The sequence below is a fragment of the Mesoplodon mirus genome, assembly GCF_964341445.2.
Source record: "Mesoplodon mirus genome assembly, chromosome: 17".
Taxonomy (NCBI): Eukaryota; Metazoa; Chordata; class Mammalia; order Artiodactyla; family Ziphiidae; genus Mesoplodon; species Mesoplodon mirus.
Window position 1 is genome coordinate 23237814 of NC_138993.1, and position 21582 is coordinate 23259395.

Genomic DNA, 21582 nt, shown 5'->3' on the forward strand with positions numbered 1-21582 from the left:
TACAAGATGAATCAAACTGACTAATTCTGGATGCACATACATACATTTAAAAGTATTTCACTTTAGTTTCTTCTGTTTGCTGCTCCATTTTTATTGGTTAAGGAGATTTTTCCTGTCAGTACTTTTTCAGGCTATGAAGGGTAGCCTAACTTGTGTGGATATAGTAGTATGGGTTCCAATTTTTACGTATTGAAGAGAAACACACAACTGTTTTTGAGATCAAGTGTATTTTTTTTCACTTGGCAACATTTATGGCAGCATATAATAAAACTAAAATAAAACACTACAGCCTACACTTTAAATAATGAATGGAGCTAAAGGAATACAAAAGATTTTTTTCTCATTTTTACATAGGTTTTATTTAATATGATTGTCACAAAACTATGCCAAAAGAAAGGCATCTAATCACCAGCTTGAGACCATAGTTTAAGCTTGGTGTGAACTGTGATAGCCATAATTAAGTTATGATCCAGGCAGCAGTATGCTCTTAGTTTTTAATGGAAAACATTACAAAATTGAAATTACTCTTTCCTATCAGGGTTCTCTTGTTAAAAGTATATGTGGGATAATCCTGTTTTTTCAAATAAGAATTAAACAACTATATATATATATATATATATATATATACACACACACAAAAATATATATATACATTCATGTGTGTGTATATATATTACATAATACTATATATATAAGTATGTGGGAGGAGGGTTATATATAAAATATGAAGGGTAAATATCTGAATGTTAATAGTGCTTATATCTGAGCAGTAGAATTCCAGTTAATTTTAAAAATCTATATTCTGTAAATTTTCTGCCAGTATATATATTTGTAAAGAGAAAACCAAGAAATGTTATTATTAATAATTAACGTGGCATGGGGCTTCCCTGGTGGCTCAGTGGTTGAGAGTCCGCCTGCCGATGCTGCCGATGCAGGGGATGCGGGTTCGTGCCCCGGTCCGCGGAGCGGCTGGGCCCGTGAGCCATGGCCGCTGAGCCTGCGCGTCCGGAGCCTGTGCTCCGCAACGGGAGAGGCCACAACAGTGAGAGGCCTGTGTTCCGCAAAAAAAAAAAAGAAAAGAATTAACGTGACATGGACATATATACACTACCAAATGTAAAATAGCTAGCTAGTGGGAAGCAGCCGCATAGCACAGGGAGATCAGCTCGGTGCTTTGTGACCACCTAGAGGGGTGGGATAGGGAGGGTGGGAGGGAGACGCAAGAGGGAGGAGATATGGGGATATATGTATATGTATAGCTGATTCACTTTGTTATACAGCAGAAACTAACACAACATTGTAAAGCAATTATACTCCAATAAAGATGTTAAAAAAAAAGAATTAACGTGAACTAGAGAATTATCTTAAATTTTAAAAAGGAAAAGAAAGGGAAAAGTTTATAAGCTTATATTATGGTCTCCAAAAAAAAGTTAATATTTAATTTAAAAACATATTGAAAGCACTAATAATAGATACAGACTCAAAGTTAACTTTTTACTGTCTAAATCTAAAGTAGTAAAGAAATTATTTTACTTGAAAATGATGTTACATCAAATACATTTAGGCACCAGAAGAATGTAAAATACCCAAAGCGACTGCATTGTTTCTTTCCCTCTCCATTATATGTAGTCCTCCTAGACTTCTGGGAAATCACTCCCGGCCAAGGGTACTGACCAGATCCTGTGACGGCCGGTCGGTCTCACCTGTGAAGCTTATCCTCTCTGGGTAATGACAGATTCATTCAACAGATATTACCGAGAGTCTACCATTTATTCTTTCAAAAAATACTGGTTGAAGATTTACCACATTCAGGGGACTGTGCTAGCGACTAAGGACGCTGTCGCTTTGTAGAGAAATGACTGCCGGTAGAGCAGGCACATGAAGTCCAGGCAGAGACACTCTGAGGGTGGCAAGGACAACTCCTCCTGTTACCTGCGGGAGGGGGGAGAGACGGCAGGTGGGCTGGAGAGCCCCTGCCAGCCCAGATGCTATCCTGAGCCTATGACCCATATTTCCAGCTACCTTTCCAAGACCTCACATCCAGTATTTCTGAAATACTGGAGCCAGTACTTCTCATTCTTTGTGACCTCTGATTCTAGCATCATTATTCTGCTAGTGGTCCAGACTTTGCTGAAAAGTTTTTAATTCTTTTCTTTCCTCTGCTTCACACACAGAATCTGTCCATTCTTCCTTTAGAATGGCTTCTGTGTCCCCCGCTTTTCTCTTTTATCCCATCACCTCAGTGGTTCTGCTTTATTATCATATACTTGGGGTATGGCTGGGGCTCCCCCGGTCCCCCTGCCCGAGTCTCTTCACCTGCTTGGCCGGTCCTGCCCGTGGCCCTCACTTGGTCTTTGGAGTGCTGCCTTGACCCCGGCTTTCCCCTGCACACATCTTCCAAACTGCGTGCCTGTTGCATGCACCATGGTTACAAGTCACACTTGTCCAAAGGACAAGGTGTCACCACCTAACAGCAGCAGAGAGCCAGGCCCATCCCAGCTAACACTGCTCCTGGGCCAGGCCCCTGCTGCCTTTCTGCTCTGCTCCCCTTTGCGTTCACGATTGCACCCGAGCCACCGCTCATCAGCCAGCATGGAGCCCCTGCTGGCCCCCCAAGAGGCCCGGACTGCTGGCAGCCCTCAGAAGGGGATGGCGTCCCAGTGCTCAACAGGCATTTTTCAGTTGACAAGGACTGTAACAGGCTGACATTACAGTCCATTCAAGAGAGGCAGCCCCGCATGGTGGTTAAGAGTCTGGAGTGAGCATCGGTTCACATCCCCAGTCTGCTTCTTACTAGTTGTGTGACCTTAGACAAGTCCTTGGCCTCTCCATTCCTCATTTTCCTCATCTGTAAAATGTACTGACCTCCTAGAGCTGTTAGGAGGATTGGGTGAGCTCATATTTGTAAAGTTCTTATAATACTACCTGCACAAATTAAGCACTCTGTGTTTATTAAATAAATAAAACCAAGAGTGATCTAAAAAGAAAGCCACCAGGAGAAATGCTTTACGTGGATATCTCTGGTAACTAGTCCACAGTGAGTTTTCTCTTTCTTAAAGGGTCCTTTTGATTTTTTTAAAGGATTTTTAAAATTAAATTTATTTCTTCATTTATTTTTGGCTGCATTGGGTGTTTGTTGCTGCGAACGGGCTTTCTCTAGTTGTGGAGAGCAGGGGCTACTCTTTGCTGAGCTGTGCGGGCTTCTCATCGTGGTGGCTTCTCTTGTTGTGGAGCACGGGCTCTAGGCACGCGGGCTTCAGTAGTTGTGGCACACAGGCTCAGTAGTTGTGGCTCCCGGGCTCTAGAGCACAGGCTCAGTAGTTGTGGCGCACGGGCTTAGTTGCTCCGCGGCATGTGGGATCTTCCTGGACCAGGGCTCAAACCTGTGTCCCCTGTATTGGCAGGCGGATTCTTAACCACTGCGCCACCAGGGAAGCCCTTAAAGGGTCCTTTTTATAATGCATAACCAGTTCTCACTGATTTTAATCTCTACGAGTGGAAATCTTAGAAAATCTTGGAGTTGTCTTAGAACATAATGCATGCACTTTGGGTCTGAGTCCAGCAACTGAAGCCCAACGCGGTGGCTCATCTCCCAGTGTGTAAAATGTGCTAGCGTTGCGATGAATCACTGACTCTTGGCTGAGGGCGGGCGCTCCGCACATCTGCTCTCAGATGGTCTCTCTGAGGCTGAAGCCTGTTGGGCCTCTGAGGCTCCCCTCTGCAGACCCTGGACATCAAAGGCTTCTGAGGAAAGGGACAGGTGGGTGGGGACCCATGACCCTCAGGACTGGCAGTACCAAGCTTCAGCAACTGGTAAGATTCGTGAGGCCTTGGGACTTCTAAGCCACAGACAATTCCTGAGATCCTGCTCATTCTTGGGGGTTAATGCATTCCTGCATTCCCCTGAACTGTAAGAAATTTTGAAGCTTTTACTCAGTTACTCATTCTCATCAATCCTTTTCTCATCCATGTGCTTTTTAAATGTTTTTTTCCTCCCTCTTCTTCTTCTCTTCCTTCTAATTTTATTGGCACTGAAATCCAGGATAAGTGAATCTTGTCAGTACCAAGTTGGCTGCCTTACTCTGAAGGGAGGCTCCAAGTCAGGGGAAAGGGCACCCAGCAGAGATGAAATATTGGAGCAAGAAGACACTGTAGAGTTCATCTGCTTCACATCCCTCTCTTTACCAACAGGAATCGTGAAACAAGGGTGCACAGCGAGTGGCAATTAGAACCAGTCTTCTGTGTCCAAATCCATCATTTTGTTTTCACTATTCCAGGCCGTTGTCTGTGGGCCGTTCCTTCATGTATCAGCCACTGGGCACCTGCAACGTGACAGTCACTGGCTCATAAAGGAAAGTGTGAGCTGTATCCCCATTCCCCTTCCTCCTCTGACCATGGTTCTGATCTTACGAGGAACCCCTGAAGGTCAGTGGAGCCTGGCCTATCCCTTGATGGATTGCTTTGGGTACTCTGAAAAAATTCTGAGTAAAGGATACAGAAGTAGCTAACTGGTGTCTTGACCATAGTCTACGGGGCCCTTGATTCCATGGAGTGTGATGTCTAAGAGTAAGGCCTTATGGTGTGGTGGGGACGGTGTGGGAAGTGACATGAGGAATCTTTACCATGCGGATCTTGACAACTGCCCCCCTCACCTTGCACTAGGAGCTATAGGGCCCACCAGCCCTTGGAGGGCCACAGGGTAGATTTCATATGTGTGTGGTGTGGGGAGGGTGTCGTTTGGTATGTTACTCAGTGAGGTAGTCAGCTAGTGGCTGTGCTTACATATAGCTCTTCAAAATGGCATCTGCCTGTCATAGGCTTCTTGTTATTTCTTTTTAAAGTATAAGGATAGCAGTAGAAGAACAGTGCCACAGAACATTTAGAAAACAGAAAATATGTACAATTTGAATCCCATGACAGTTTATCACTTTCGCATACATATTTTTGTTGTTGTTTTTTTTGCGGTACGCGGGCCTCTCACTGCTGTGGCCTCTCCCGTTGCGGAGCACAGGCTCTGGACGTGCAGGCTCAGCGGCCATGGCTCACAGGCCTAGCCGCTCCGCGGCATGTGGGATCTTCCCGGACCGGGGCACGAACCCGTGTCCCCCGCACCGGCAGGTGGACTCTCAACCACTGCACCACCAGGGAAGCCCTGCATACATGTTTTTATATAATTGTAGTCAAGGTCTTATACAGAATTCTCACCTAGATTTAGTACCCCAAGTATTTATTATGTACCTGTGCTGTATCCACTCAGTCCTGAGGATAATAAAAGTGACTAACAATCATAATAATAGTGATGCCACAATATTCCTGGAAGGTTAGTTTTCAAAAGCACCATGTCACATAGGACATTTGGTCTTCACAGCCCCCCCCCCCCCCCGCCGGGGGACAGGTATAGGTTGTTATCCACGATTTATGTAAAAGAAAGTTCAGAGATACCCTGCCTAAAGTTACCTAGCACATAAAGAATGGTGACAGAATTAGAACACGGATCCCTTTCGGCCATGCTGTCTCACGTGCTTGGATATGGTGAGTGCCCTAAAGGAGTTGGCGGTTTCGGTGAGGAAACAAACACAGGTGACTCCGTTTATTCCAAAGGTATAAGTGGCCAGCTGCCACAGAAGTGACAGGGGCAATGTGCTGAGATAAGGAAAATGTACAAATAGCCTGGAATAAATGCTCTTAAGAGATATGGGACTTGTGCTGTGTATAAAAATATAGGTAGGAGGTGGTGAAGAAAAGGAGAGAGCTTTCTAAGAACGTATCTGGACAGAACATCTAAAGGAGACAGGCTGTATCAGTGGGATTGAACCTGACTGCCAGGCTCAATCTGGCATTTTCCCATGGGTTATTGGAAAGCATCGGAGTTTTTCCTATGGGTTATCAGAAAGCATCTGAGTTTTAAATTGGAGATTGACAAGATGAAAGCGGCATTTTAGAAAACTGATCTGGCAATTTCATGTAAGGTGGACTGGAAGAGGAAGAAACCAAAGGCATAGACAAGGTAGGAGGTTCTTGCGGTGGTCCAAGTAAGAAGCGAGGAGAAGTGATAGTAGAACACTGGTAGGGGAAATGGGGAAGGGGAGTGGGAGACATTTCACAGGTACTTGATAGGATGCAGATCTAGAGAGGCCTTAGGGGACAGAAGAGAATGAATCAAAGGCCTGCAAGTGGAAAAATGACGGCGCTACTAATAGAAACAGAAAAGTTAGAAGAAACTGCAGTCTGACATGTGAGGTGAATTGGACTTTAGCCATAAAATTATAGAATTTTACAAGAACCACCACATCAGGAAGGACTTGGATTCACACATTTTTCAAAATAAGGACATTCCTTTCAATGAAGCCTTAAATAGAAGTCCTGTATTATAAAACAGAAGCAAGTAGTAATGGAGTGGGAATTCTAGCGATCCGCTCCTTGGACCTTCCATGTCACCTCTGTAGAGCTGATGGGGTTCCATAAAGCATTATTCAGAGATGATGGACCCTACCCAGCACCCTCACTTTTAGACAACTGATCTGAGTCTTAAAGATGTTGCATAACTTGCCCCAGGTCAACTAACTGTTAGTGGAAGAGCGAAGGCTAAAACTTAAGCATGTAGTTGCCCCAGGTCAACTAACTGCTAGTGGAAGAGCCAAGGCTAAAACTGAAGCATGTAGTTGCCCCAGGTCAGCTAACTGTTAGTGGAAGAGCCAAGGCTAAAACTGAAGCATGTAGTATGTCCCCTACCACCTCATGACCACCTCTCATTCTGAATTTGAAATGGGAAGTGATAATTTCAAGCAAACAAACCCAGTGGTCAGTTGGTGATAAGGAACAGAAGTTAAAGAGTTAAGTGTGACGATAGTTGAACCCGTGAGAATGAAAGAACTCTGATCATAGGAAACAGAGAAGAAAAAGTGGTGACTGAGCTTTGGCAAAAGTACCAAAGTTAGAGTATAAAAGGAGAAAGTAACCTTCTTATCCATGTGTACTGGGCCAGCAGAGAGAAGAAGAAAACCAATGAAGATGAAATTAAAAATTAGGAGGGGGCTTCCCTGGTGGCGCAGTGGTTGAGAGTCCGCCTGCCAATGCAGGGGACGCGGGTTCGTGCCCCGGTCCGGGAGGATCTCACATGCCGCGGAGCGGCTGGGCCCATGAGCCATGGCTGCTGAGCCTGCACATCCGGAGCCTGTGCTCCACAACGGGAGAGGCCACAACAGTGAGAGGCCCGCGTACCGCAAAAAAAAAAAAAAAAAAAAAAAAAATTAGGAGGAAAAAGACCAGGACTTCTTGTGTAACAGAAGCAAATGGGGCAGATGGTTTAAGGGGGCAGAGTCAGTGATGTCAAGTATCACATGGTACGAAGACTGAGAAAATAGTCACTGAAAACCTCTCAAAGGATAGTTTCATCGGGTGATTAATGAGAAAGCTGAGGTTTCAGGTGGTGAGACAGTATATACAGTGGGTATGCACCGTGTGTTCGAGAAGCTTTGCAGCAGAAAGCAAATAGCACTAAAGTTAAGCAGGTCACAGGAATAATGAAGTGAAAGGAGTAATGAAAGGATTTTATCAGGCTGAAGAAACCGTATTCTTGGTTCTTAGGGGCTTGGGTAGGTGTAGGGGAACAAAAACAAAACAACAGCAAAGCACAATTCTAGCTCAGTAAATTATTAAAAAAGAGCTTTTCTAAATGGATAAATTACTTTGACCATTTCTTAAAGTAATTGACAAGGACTCTTAGAGGGGAAATTTCTGCCTTTGAGTAGCTTAACCTTTAAGAAGTCTAAAAAAAACCTGCATGATATCTAGTTTCAGTTATTGAAAAACCTCTTCTTCCAGCCCTTTAATGATTCCTTCTAAGTATCACAGAAATTAGAGTTAAAAGGTAGACTGAGAAAAGATTTATTAGATAATCTTGTTCATTCTCCTGCCAAGTGCAGAATTGTTACTTATTATGCATTTTCTAGTCTGGAGTGCTTTTTACTGTGTCAAGTGAATGGTGTTCTTACCACTTCCTTTGGAATACTATTTCATAATCCTATTGATCTCACTGTGCGGGAACTCTTGATCCCCATCCTAATGTTTCCTCCCTACTGTATACTTTGTACACCATTAACAATTTGTCCTTAATAACCTCCATCTGCACTGATCCACGTCCAGTTTTGCAATCTCTAAGCATCTGGAACACCTTCACCAGTAGACACGTAATTCTTCAGGGCACATTACAACTATCAGGGTAAAGGATGTGTATGTGATAAAAGATAAAGAGTCTACTAATTTTATGTTTCTAATGATGAAAGTTTCCTTCTATATTCCAGAGATTTGGGGTAGGAATGAGTCCAAAGAACAGTGAAGTTTTTAAGAAAGGGGCTAAGTCTTTCTAACTTACGATCCAACATCCCAGTAAAAGGTATTCCGCAATTACTGAAGAGATAGGTTGGAACATTCTGGGTAGAGAATGTGAAACTCTTAAGGTAGGACCAGGACTTAGACTTGAAGCATGGATTTATAGAGTTAGAGATGAAGCACAAACTAGATATCCTCTGATATCCTTGAAAATGTGCTCCCGTGCTCCCGTCAATGTGTCCCTTTTGTGATGGGTTGTTCTCAGAGAAGGTTTTGGCAGATGTCCATTTGAGGTTCTATCCTGTGCTCCCAAGACAGTGGTCCTGGCTTCACCAGCTTTATCCTCATGGATCTTACAGGCTGATCATGCCCCCATAGAGGGGCCCAGATGGAAGCCTGAACATACAGTGGATTATGTTACAGGAGAGGAACAGTGGCAGTGAGCTTGGGGGAGCCATCTATTTTATATCAAGCAATAAGCAAGCCTTTTCTTTGTCCCAGAAGGAGACATCAGGGTTGTGTGCTACAAACACTAACTTGAGAAATGGGCCATAAAAGAGCTGTCAGGGCCTTGCTTCTAAGTTCAAAAACCTGTGGATCCTACTTTCTCTCAGGTATCTTGACAATATGTCATAGAAACCTTAAGTTCAAATTTGGACAAATTATCTTCACCCATACTTGCTTCTTTCTCTGTTTTCCTTTTCACTGAGGCACTTAGTCATTCTCAACGTTTTCCTCATCCACCAGGTCATTGGATTTTTTTTAGTTCTACCTCTTAAATATCTCTTATGTTTTGCCCTCTGCACATCACTGACTTGGGTTCTACCCTCGTTATAAAAAGGTCAGAATTAAATAGACAATTGCAATAGGCTCTAACATGGCATCGCTGCCTCCACTTCCTGCAAACCAATATCCTAAAATGCAGAATTGTTCATGTAACTCCTATGTTGAACACTCTTCATTCATTAAGGCTTCCAGGTAAAATCCAAGCTCCTTATCCCGATCCACCTACTTCTCCAGCTTCATCTACTGACATTTTCCTGTAAGCTTTCTTACAGACCTTTTATAAGAATTGCTTGCTGGTAAGCATGCACCTCTTGCCACTTCTAGACTCAGTATCATTTAAAACTTAGCATTCCTTGGCATGCGGTAGGCATGTAATATGTGTATGCAGCATAAATATTTATTGAGTGGCTGAAAGTAAAAATAGGCTTAGCTTAAATGCAAGAAGGGTTTGACTTGGGGAATTATTTAGTTCCACCTTCTCTCTGTGTACTCCCTTTAACCAGTTATAATGATGGAGCTCTTTTGACAGACATTGGATGATAATTTAGCTAAATGAAAACACAAAAAGAGGGTATGGATATTGCTTCTATCTACTTTGTACTTTGAAGACAACCCCAAACTCGCCACCTACTAATAACTGTAATTCTCTTGTTAAATTAAACAACTGTACTACAAATACAGACAAATCAAATTAACTTTACTTTTCTAAGGAACCAGTGAGTCATGAGTCATTACAATACTCCTCGCCTTTTTTGTTATAGTGGAAAAAGATAAAAGCACAGCACATCAAGTGGCTATCTAAAACTACTGTCCTGTCTTCTAACCCTTAAAACACACCCATATTAACTTTAAATTATGTCTCTGCCAAAATGTATAACAAAAACATTCACCCATCTCATTAATTCTGTGACTCTGTCAGCAATAGTCTGAACTTTTTTTAAAAATTTATTTTATTATAGTTGATTTACAATGTTAATTTTTGCTGTACAGCAAAGTGCTTCTGTTATACATATATATGTATATATATATGTATATGTGTGTGTGTGTATATATATATATACACACACACACACATTCTTTTTCATATTCTTTTCCATTATGGTTTATCACAGGATATTGAATATAGTTCCCTGTGCTATGTAGTAGGACCTCGTTGTTTATCCATCCTATAAATAACAGTTTGCATCTGCTAATCCCAAACTCCCAGTCCATCCCTCCCCCAACTCCTCCCTTCCCCTTGGCAACTACAAGTCTGATCTCTATGTCTGTGAGTCTGTTTCGTAGATAAGTTCATTTGCATCATATTTTAGATTCCACAGATAAATGATACCATATGGTATTTGTCTGTCTCTTTCTGAAGGGCCTGAGCTTTTATATCATGCCTGAGGCAGGCTTAGGCTCTAGGACGCTGAGTCAGTAGTAACACTTCTGAATGGTCACAAGTTGGTCCACTTCACTAAATGATGTTAAAGACCCAAGTCTCCTGTTTACATGCTTGGACACACCTTTGACTATAATGGAAATGAGAGTTCCCCTTCTGTAGGCTCTTGAGGCCACCTTATTACAATATGCAATTGTAACTGGAACCTGCCTGATGAGCTTAAGTCTTGTACCGCTTCCTGGCAGAGTTCTTCTTCTCCCTCCGGGGGAGTCAGAAAAGCAGCAACATCTCCACCCTGGACAGAACTCACAATGGTACCCAAAGGCTGAGCCATCTGCCAAGCCTTGGGTCTCTGTTGGGCCAGGCCTGCTGGACTGCTTGCTGTTGGAGCCTGGCAGAGAGGTGTGTCTACTCCATGGTCACAGACAATGACCATGCAGGAACGCACCATTTGTGGTCGGCAGAACATAGGCTGCAATATTCAGTCTCAAGAAATATTTCCACAGACTCTTAGTTTTTCATCCTCATGTAGCCAGCCCTAAAACATCATCAAAGTAACAGTCACTGGTAAGGCCTATCTGGCTCCTTGTAGACTTGTTGATCCAGTAGCTTCTGTTGGAGCTGCTCAAAGTGCCCTTTCTTTATGACTCCAGCTTTGGACATGGGGACAGGTGCCGTACAGCACCTTGACTAGGCTTAGTCTGGCCTGCCCTTGCCATTTCTTGCTGGCTCCTGATGTGCTGCCTGCCCTCTGTGGTTCATTTTCCTTAATAAACCTGGATCCTTAACTGTGTGATGGCCTCAGGACACCACTCAGTGTTGGCAATTAATGTGGGCCTGTTGTCTGCTAAACTCTCCTCAGTAATTTCATTTGGCCCCAGTTATCATCCAGGCTGTTAACAGATCACCCCTTCCTGGAGAGACTGTTTCCACTCAGCCATGAGCTTCATTATTTATATTTTTCTTAAATAATACAATCATCATCCTAGTTACTATTTTTTTGGACACACCTTTGACTATAATGGAACTGAGAGTTCCCCTTCTGTTCTATTTCCTCCTATACCTCTTCAAGCCCTTAAAACACATCCATATGTTATTTCATCACAGAAGGAATTCTCTGTGACTTCTCTGTATAAAATATTCTGATCCCATCTACACACACTTTTGGGTTTGTTGTTTTCAAGTTCTGGATTGTGTTTCTACTGGGACTGCTTCCTGAGATCCCTTTTTAGAAGTATAAGAGCATCTTTCTAATGACCTTTTAAGTCTAACTGGCTCGACTTGCCATGGACCAGTCTGAATTTGAATGCCTTCAGGTAAAATCTTTACATGCTCAAAATGCTCCTAATAATTTCCTATATTCTTTTATCTGGCCAACTTTGTTAATTTATATAAACTAGCTAAATATCTATCCTGTAACCAGTTCCAGTCCTGGGAACAGCTGCCCAACCATCTAAGTTGCCCTTTGTCCCTCCCTACCTACCCTTTGTCCTTCTGACAGAGTCCTTATCATCTAATGGAAACAGTATCCTTAACTCTTTGTCCAATGTGCTAGTCCTTCTTTAAGACCTATCTTAAGTGAGAAATTTCCCTCCAATGAGACTCCACTACCCTAATGATTCTACCATCCCATATATTGCAGGTCTCTGATCATTAAATTTGATCTCCTATTAAATCACTCTCCATTTTGAGTCGTAATATCAAGTCTGGGAGAATATGAGTTAAATCTTTTTCTCTGTTTTTAAATTAAAAATACTAAAAGAGGACTTCCCTGGTGGCACAGTGGTTGAGAGTCTGCCTGCCGATGCAGGGGACATGGGTTCGTGCCCCAGTCCGGGAAGATCCCACATGCCGCGGAGCGGCTGGGCCCGTGAGCCATGGCCGCTCAGCCTGCACGCAACGGGAGAGCCACAACAGTGAGAGGCCCGCGTACCGCAAAAAAATAATAAATAAATACTAAAAGAACTAAAAATAGTTGAGCCTCAATGTTTCACGTACTGGCTTGCTGTACAATTCTTCATTTCTAGTTTCCAGAGAAAACAATTTCCCAACCTTTGCTTTATCTACCTTTTGCAGTTATGTATAAGGACATGTAGACTTACTCACCTTAAACACTCCTAACAACAGTTCTATCTCACCTTCCCAATAGGCCCTGTTGCCCCACACACTCACACAAATTACTTGCACAGTATTATAAATGAGTCTGTATATGCTTTTCAGGAAATTTTTTCATATTTGAAATAACAACTTTGTTAAAGTAGCTAAAGTCAAATAGTTTTTGCTAACAGAGTTTTACCAAAACATGGATTAAAAATGTAAGATAATTGCACAAAATGTACCACTTTTGCAAAGAGTTACTTAGTTTGCTGGGAGCAGTAGCTAGGAGGCTAAGTTTTAGAATTACTTTTCTACTCTTGGGCAAATAGATCAATCACTTATAAAAGTTGATCTTCAGTTGTAAATGGAAGCGATGACCTCTTTTATAGAGTTTAAAAGACCTGGTGGCTTTTGTTGGAATGCACAGAATCTACATAAACACCTATATGTTTTTGTTTTTTAACTGTATAGGAAATTAATGTGTTGACAGTCGCATTGGTCAACCAAGACCGAGAGAACAATATTGAGAAAAGAAGCCAAGGCTTAAAATCAGAGAAAGAAGCTCTGCTAATCGGTAAGGAAATTCTGTTTTCCTCATCTGTTCTCTCACAGGTAATAATTCACTTAAACAATATTTAAGTAATTCACCTCCAACTTGTTAATGATTTAAAAGCTTTGTCAGAGGTAGGATTAACTTCATCGAGATTGTATTACACACATTTCAAATTAGGGGCATACAAGCCAGTGGTGACTTTGCTCTTCTGTAACTATGTATATTCGTTGGTTTTCCAACATAAAACTGAGTACAAAGAAAACAGATTAACTTGCATTTCACATGTTATAAATCTGAATTTCAAAATGTGGACACAGCTGGATGCCAGGTTGGGTTCAGTGCAAAAGTCCCACACCAAGCCAGATCCCCAGGCTCAGGAGCGGCCACGTCCTGAGGTCAGTCCCAAGGCCAAACCTGAAATGCTGATGATACAGGGACATCTAGACTACAGTGCTAGGCCAATCTAGAACAGTCTAACCAGGCTTCCCTGCCCAAGTCTGGACTCATTTATCCAAGATAAATAAGACGGAGCTGGCCACTAAGGAAGGGGAAAGAAGAAGCAAGGAAGTTGCTGTTCACCTAAACATATTCAGTTGCCCCACAAAATATATCTAAGTTGGCTTTTTCTTTGTCAGGACCTGAGACAGCTCTAAATATTCTCTCTTTTCTTATTTATTTATTTGTTATTGAAGTATAGTTGAATTACAATGTTGTGTTAATTACTGCTGTACAGAAAAGTGACTCAGTTATACATATATGTATACATTCTTTTCCATATTCTTTTCCATTATGGTTTGTCATGAGATATTGAATATAGTCCCCTGTGCTGTACAGTAGAACCTTGTCGTTTATCCATCCTGTGTATACCACTTTGCATCTGCTAACCCCAAACTCCCAATCCAACCCTGTCCCCACTTGATAGTGATCAGCGTATACAAAAGCAGTACTTAGTCTCATAAGGAAGTCTTCTCAATGGGGCTGTGGTGGTACCGTGCCTGGGACCCCACCTTCGAAGCCTGTATATTTAAAGCTGTCTCCAGAGTTTTCAAATCCAGAGAAGGAGAAGCCACCAGCTTCACTCCCTGATGCACAGCATTGATTCAAGCTACACCTTGGCACTGACCCCAGTGTGAGCTTCCAAGTTTAGCCTGGCTCCTCTATGGCCTGATTAAGAGTGAGGAACGAGGCTGTTGTACACATGAGACAAACTGTTCTCCTGTAGTTCGTTATCTGGCAGAAGTACCGCCTGGTTGCACTTTCTAAATACTGCAGGCACTCACCTCAGAATGCCAGGTACATCAGGTCCTGTAGAAGCTGGCCCAGGAGGAATTCAATTCAAAAGATAGTCCCAACTTCATCCATCATCTATAGATTTTTCAACTACAAGGTTATTGAATATGACATCAACTTAGAGCTACTCCAAGGAAAACCAATTATTGTTTTTCTCTGTGATGATACACAGCTGTGATAACGTGCCGTGCACGAATTTCATAAGACATGCTGATGTGCTGTCAGTTCCAGGAACCCAAAATGAACCTGTATGTAGTTAGCAACTGGATTTGTCTTCTATTGGAAAATGTGTCAAACTCTGACAACTGTTTCTCTTTCGCTCAGTGTGACAAAGTTGTGATTTCCCCCATGATACTTTCAGGGTATGAACAGAGCACATAACTAGTGATCAGCAGTAAACTCTCCCTCTTTAAGTCTGAATAATATAGACCACTTGATGGTAAAAAAATGGAAATGGGCATCCATTTTCTTTATTTCCTTCCTCTCACGATAGACTGCTTCTCCTTTTATGTTCTACTTGGAGAACATAGTTCATTTACAATATCTGCTGAGTAGTTACTGTATATATAGATAGATGGATAGATTATATATATACACACACACAGTATTTATGTTATTTTACATATATAAATTTATTTTACAGTATTTATATTATATATAAATTACTATAGGTGTAGACACGCACACACATACACATATACACACACACACACACACAGGTCTTCCTCAATTTATGATGGGGTTACATGCCGATAAACCCATCATAAGTTTAAAATATGTAAGTCAAAAATGCATTTAGGGCTTCCCTCGTGGCGCAGTGGTTGAGAGTCTGCCTGCCGAGTCAGGGGACGCGGGTTCGTGCCCCGGTCCGGGAAGATCCCACATGCCGCAGAGCAGCTGGGCCCGTGAGCCATGGCCGCTGAGCCTGCGCGTCCGGAGCCTGTGCTCTGCAACGGGAGAGGCCACAGCAGTGAGAGGCCTGTGTACCGCAAAAAAAAAAAAAAAAAAAAAATGTATTTAATACACCTAACCTACCAAACATCATAGCTTAGCCCAGCCTACCTTAAACATGCTCAGAATACTTATTAGCTAACAGATGGGCAACATCTAACACAAAGCCTGTTTTATAATAAAGTGCTGAATATCTCATGTAATTTATTAACTACCCTCCTGAAAGTTAAAAACAGAATTGGTTGTGTGGGTCCAGAATGGTGTGTCAGTTGTTCACCCTCATGATCGTGTTGCTATAACTGGGAGCTTTGTCTCAATACCGCTGTCCAGCATCAGAATATGATAGTGCATGTCACTAGGTGGGGAAAAGATCAAAATTCAAAATTTGAACTGTGGTTTCTACTAAATGTGTACTGCTCTCGCACCATCATAAAGTCAAAAAAATCGTTAAGTTGAACCATTGTAAGTTGGGGACCATGAGTATACACACACACAACACAAACATTTTTTTTCAATCAGCCACCTCAAAAGTTTAAAAGCAATATGCTTTACAGACTGTAGGTTAATGGGAGTAAATACGAGGGTTACGTTTATAACATGTCAACTCTGCTGAGGTCTCTAATATTAGAAAAAACTCAAAAATTGGTAAATTCAACTGTGTTTGGAATTAAAAATTTAGTAAGTCGGGATCTTCAATAAAAATTAGGTACAACCAACTCCAAATTTTCCAGGCCTTTTCTCTCACTTTTGGTCTCTTAAACTGGTCCCTCATATTAGCATTTGAAGTTCAGCATTGAACGAAACAAAAACAGCATGTGACACTCAATTTGAATGAATATATGAGACTGTTTAAGTCTAAGGTTTGGTTAAATTTAGGAGTTTAATTTTCCCTCCATTTCTCCATTACCTCTCCACCACAATATCTTATTTTACTCTGTTTAATGGAAGTTTTATTACAGATGTGACTTCCTGCCCAAACCCTACCCCTACATTCCTAGGTACTTACACTGTTTTGTAGTCAAAGAGAGAGTAATCATCCAAAAGAATGCCAGGGTAGAGAAGAGTTTCCAAGACTGGCTAAATGGATCTTGCCAAAGGGTGCAGTTGTCCCTGGCATTAAATGTGCCTGTCTGCTAATTGAGTTTGGCCGTTCATGTTTTGTAGAAATCTAAATGTTGGGACCATAAAGACCTCTCCTGCAGCTTCTGGAATCCAGATAAGGACTGTGATAGAGATGGAATGACAGAATATGGGTCCAAAACTGCTCTGGACCAGGCTAGAGAGAGAAAGGAGTTTCTGGTGCCGGGGCTACTCTTTTCTGAAGCATACTTGTGGGGAGAATGATTCTGGGAGCCCCCTGGACTTCTGATACATCTGGAGGGGTCAGGAATACTCTGCAATTTCCCTGGAATCTCCCCTTGGAATAATTAAACCCATATATAGGATATAGTAGGCCTGCTCTAAGTCACTCTAAAAGGCTAGGAGCACAGCAGAAAATCTCCCTTGTATTGGAAATGCTTATTGGCAAAATCTTCAGCACGTGTAGATGCCTATATATGTGCTATACGCGAATATATTCAGGTAACACCCTCTTGGGACACACAGATGGTATATAAAAAATGCACAGTGGCACAAATCTTGATTGCCTGGAAGAGAAAAGGGGAGTGAAAGATAAGCTATTCAAATGGATTTCATCTACAGAAAACATAAAACTGAGGCTAGAGCTTCCTAAATAATGAGCAATCCTAGTTATTTGTGACATTAATTTATCTGGGCAAAAGAGTATATTCTTTCCAGAGATTCTCACGACCATTTTATAAAATTGGTGGCTTTTTTTTTTTTTTTTTTTTTTTTTGCGGTACGCAGGCCTCTCACTGTTGTGGCCTCTCCCGTTGTGGAGCACACGCTCCGGACGCGCAGGCTCAGCGGCCATGGCTCACGGGCCCAGCTGCTCCGCAGCATGTGGGATCTTCCCGGACCGGGGCATGAACCCGTGTCCCCTGCATCAGCAGGCGGACTCTCAACCACTGCGCCACCTGGGAAGCCCCAAAATTGGTGTCTTTAAGACATATAAATTATATATACATTACAGAAGATCAATGGAATTTCATCAGTAACACTACTTGGAGCTTTGCAGATTTCGATCCTGAGTCCCTTGGGAGATCCACCATTCTATCAAACTTTCTGCTTGACAATGAACGGGCATCGAGTGCTATGTTCCAACTCAACTAAAGTAGCTAGGCCCTTAGGAAGCACTTCATTATTGATTGCTAGATTATTTATTATGCAATCAATCCTTGTGAAGACAGGTTGGCATATAATTGAACCTAAAAGAATTACATTTTTATGGGAGTTTTGGAGGGTAGCATTTTATATCTCAAAACTGTATGGTAACCATGAGGTCAGCTTGACATTGCCTAGTGTCTATGCCAGAGCTCCTGGTTCCTTTCACATGTGCCCTGCATGTTGGATTTGGCATGCGTTGAACTTGTGTGGGAGAGGATGAGTCGATACTTCTGGTTTAGGACCAAAGCTTTGGAGCTGTGTTTGGTTGGAAACCCCTGGCTATTGTTAGGAAGGAGAATGGATCAAAATTTTTTGACAGGCAAACAGCTCTGAGGAGATGTTGACAGTCTAACCCTGGGTCTGTATCACTCCATCTTCTCTTGCTTTTAAATTAATTCCAACACAACACATTTCCAGTCCCAGCAACCCTGTCAATGCTGGTGATCATTGTAAATCCCATCCAGATATAGTCAAAACCTTCTCAACAACTCTGTTTATAAAGTTGCTGTTCCAAATGCCCCCAGACCCCTGAGAACCATCCTCACATTCTTAAGGATCAGGCAAGCTTCTTCACATACCATCATGACTCTTCTGCGGATCAGGACATACATATTATGGGTAACCAAGGTGACTGTTCCCATCAAGCCCCTCCCCTCCTACCACCACCACCATTTCCATCACTCTCACCATTTAACCCATCTCCTCACAGCCAGCCTATATCTGAATTGGAATGTCCCCCCTTATACATGGGTATTAGGAAGCAGATGAAGGAAATGTAGAGAAAAACACTTAAAGAAGGTTGAGTGGCGACTTTTTGGTGTTTTCAGTGAATAGCGTTGAGGCTATATTTAGGCTGCACCTGAGAAAAGTAGTCTGGGGAGTGTGTTCTTGTCTGAAAGCTACTGACCATAAAGAATGAGTCATTGACCTAAATCTTGTTTCCAAGACACAAATGTCCATATCAGTAAATCAACAAACATTTTTCAAGAGCCTACTCTAAAAATTACCAGCCTTCATTGTGGAAAAGAATCATGTAGGCAGCCTGTTTAAAAGACAGAAGCTTTGTCCACACACACAGAGATTCTGTTTATTGTAAAACTAACATCCAAGGTGATACTGAAGCAGTCAGCTCTGGGACTGTGTTTTGGGAGCTAGTGGCCTGCCATGTACCAAGACGTATCTTAGCGGACGGTGGTGATAAGGTGATCTCTTCCCTCAAGAATTTTATAGACTAGTGAGAAAGAAAGTAGTTAATGACCATGAAACTAAAATCAGAAATACAGAGAAGGAGCTATTTCTGCTGCAGATGCCTTGTGGGAAGAAAGGACAGTTGAGGGAGCCCTAAAGGATGAATAGAGTTTCCTCTGGTTAGATGGGGAGTTGTCAAGGCCATTTCAGATACAAGGAACAATTTACTGAAAGGCCGAAATACAGTCTCAGGAGTTTAGTTAAAATAAGACAGAAAGATAGATATTTTTTTAAAAAACTAAAATAACTGTACAAGATCAGGTATTATAATCTCCAAATAAGTAGAAAAAACTGCTTTTTGGAAAATTAAAGGTTTTTAGAATCCCAAGGCACTTAGAAACATCAGACCAAACCACAAGTATTTGATCAGTCTTCTGCTACCCACTCCCAGTCTTGTCTCTCTCCACTTCTCATAAATGCTTTGTCACTCTGCAGCCACCCACAGACAACTGTCCCCTAGTGGCTTAGTGGGAGACCCAGATTTCACATAACCCCTCCCTGATGGCTCTCCAGACTTCTGGTCAGTCCTCTGTAGGTTTCCAGCAAATATGACTGTGTCCAGAGACATCTCTTCCTCTGCAGAGCTGAGATTCCTGGAAACAGATCCAAAAGAATCTTGCTGTGATTTATGTCAGAGTGTTCTGCCTGTGTTTTCCTCTAGGAGTTTTATAGTAACCAGTCTTACAGTTAGTCTTTAACCCATTTTAAGTTTATTTTTGTGTATGGTGTTGGAGAATGTTCTAATTTCATTAACGTGTCGATGTCCAGCTTTCCCAGCACCACTTGTTAAAGAGACTGTCTTTTCTCCACTGTATATTCTTGCCTCCTTTGTCATAGATTAATTGGCCATAAGTGTGTGGAGTAATTTACTTCTGAGCTTTCTATCCTGTTCCATTGATCTGTGTATCTGTTTTTGTGCCAGTATCAATACAATTTTAAGAATAAGAGTCCATAAGAGAAAAAGAAATCTGTATATTATGTTGAGATATGTTCCCTCTGTGCCCACTTTCAGGAGAGTTTTTATCCTAAATGGATGTTGAATTTTATCAAAAGCTTTTTCTGCATCTATTGAGATGACCATATGGTTTGTAGTTTTCAGTTTGTTAATGTGGTGCATCACATTGATTGATTTGCGGATACTGGAGAATCCTTGCGTCCCTGGGATAAATCCCACTTGATTCTGGTGTATGATCCTTTTAATGTGCTGTTAGAGTTGATTTAGTGGTATTTTGTTGAGGACTTCTATATCTATGTTCATCAGTGATACTGGCCTGCAGTTTTCTTTTTTTTGTAAAATATCTTTGTGTGGTTTTGTTATCAGGGTGATAGTGATAGTGACTTCACAGAATGAGTACAGAAGTGTTCCTTCCTCTTCAAATTTTTGTAATAGTTTCAGAAGGACAGCTGTTAACTCTTCTCTAAATGTTTGGTAGAATTCACCTGTGAAGCCATCTGGTCCTGGACTTTTGTTTGTTGGAAGTTTTTAAATTATTGATTCAATTTCAGTACTGGTAATTGGTCTGTTCATATTTTCTGTTTCTTCCTGGTTCAGTCTTGGGAAGTTGTACCTTTCTAAGAACTTGTCCATTTCTTCTAGGTTGTCCATTTTATTGGTGTATAGTTGCTCATACCAGTCTCTTATGATTCTCTGTATCTCTGTGGTGTCAGTTGTCACTTCTCCTTTTTCATTTCTGATTTTATTGACTTGCGCCCTCTCTCTTTTTTTCTTGGTGAGTCTGGCTAAAGGTTTATCAATTTTGTTTATCTTTACAAAGAACCAGCTTTTTGTTTCATTGATCTTTTCTATTTTTTTCTAAGTCTCTATTTCATTTATTTCTACTCTGATCTTTATGATTTCTTTCCTTCTACTAATGCTGGGTTTTGTTTGTTCTTCTTGCTCTAATTGCTTTAGGTGTAAGGTTAGGTTGTTTATTTGAGATTTTTCTTATTTCCTGATGTAAGCTTATCTTGCTATAAACTTCCCTCTTAGAACTGCTTTTGCTGTGTCCCATAGGTTTTGGATCGTGGTGTTTTCGTTGTCATTTGTCTCTAGGTATATTTCTATTTCCTCTTTGATTTCTTCAGTGATCCATTGGTTGTTGCAAACACTTCTAATTGGTTTCCCAGTTTCCCTTTTGTCTGTTCACCATACAGCAGCTTGAATGAAAATTTGAAAACATAATTCAGCTCATATCATGCCCCTGCTTAGAACCCTTCCATTGGTTTCCTGCTATGTTTAGAGCTTAATCCAACCCCGTTAAACTGGGACCCTATGTGATCTGGCTCCCCACCTACCTCTAAACACATGCTGCACCACTCTGAAGCCAAGTTTGTTCCTGCCACCCCATTTCCACCTCAGGTCCTTTGCACTCGCTGGTGCCTGTACCTGAGTCACCTTCCCCCAGGCTCTCTGTGGCCGACTCCTCTTCATCTGACACACGGACAAATTCACCTTCCTTGACCTCCTATAAAGCAGCCCTCCACCAAGCTTGAGGATACTCCCCACTCCTGTCCTATTACCTGTTTTGTTTTCTGCAATATGCCCACCACTCTCTGAAAATATATATATATATTTTTTTTTTTTTTTTGTGGTACACGGGCCTCTCACTGTTACGGCCTCTCCCGTTGCGGAGCACAGGCTCTGGACGCGCAGGCTCAG

General features: G+C 41.8%; 1 protein-coding gene across 7 annotated transcripts in view; it reads left to right on the forward strand.

Annotated features, from left to right (window-relative positions):
- The window catches only part of ENOX1 (ecto-NOX disulfide-thiol exchanger 1), a 323624-nt gene that overhangs the window by 265555 nt on the left and 36487 nt on the right, over positions 1 to 21582 (forward strand). For all 7 annotated transcript variants that reach the window (XM_082602440.1, XM_082602436.1, XM_082602438.1 and 4 more), the window contains one exon: positions 13067 to 13169. In XM_082602440.1, the coding sequence (XP_082458566.1) occupies positions 13067 to 13169 (103 nt within the window). The remainder of the gene's footprint in view (positions 1 to 13066; positions 13170 to 21582) is intronic.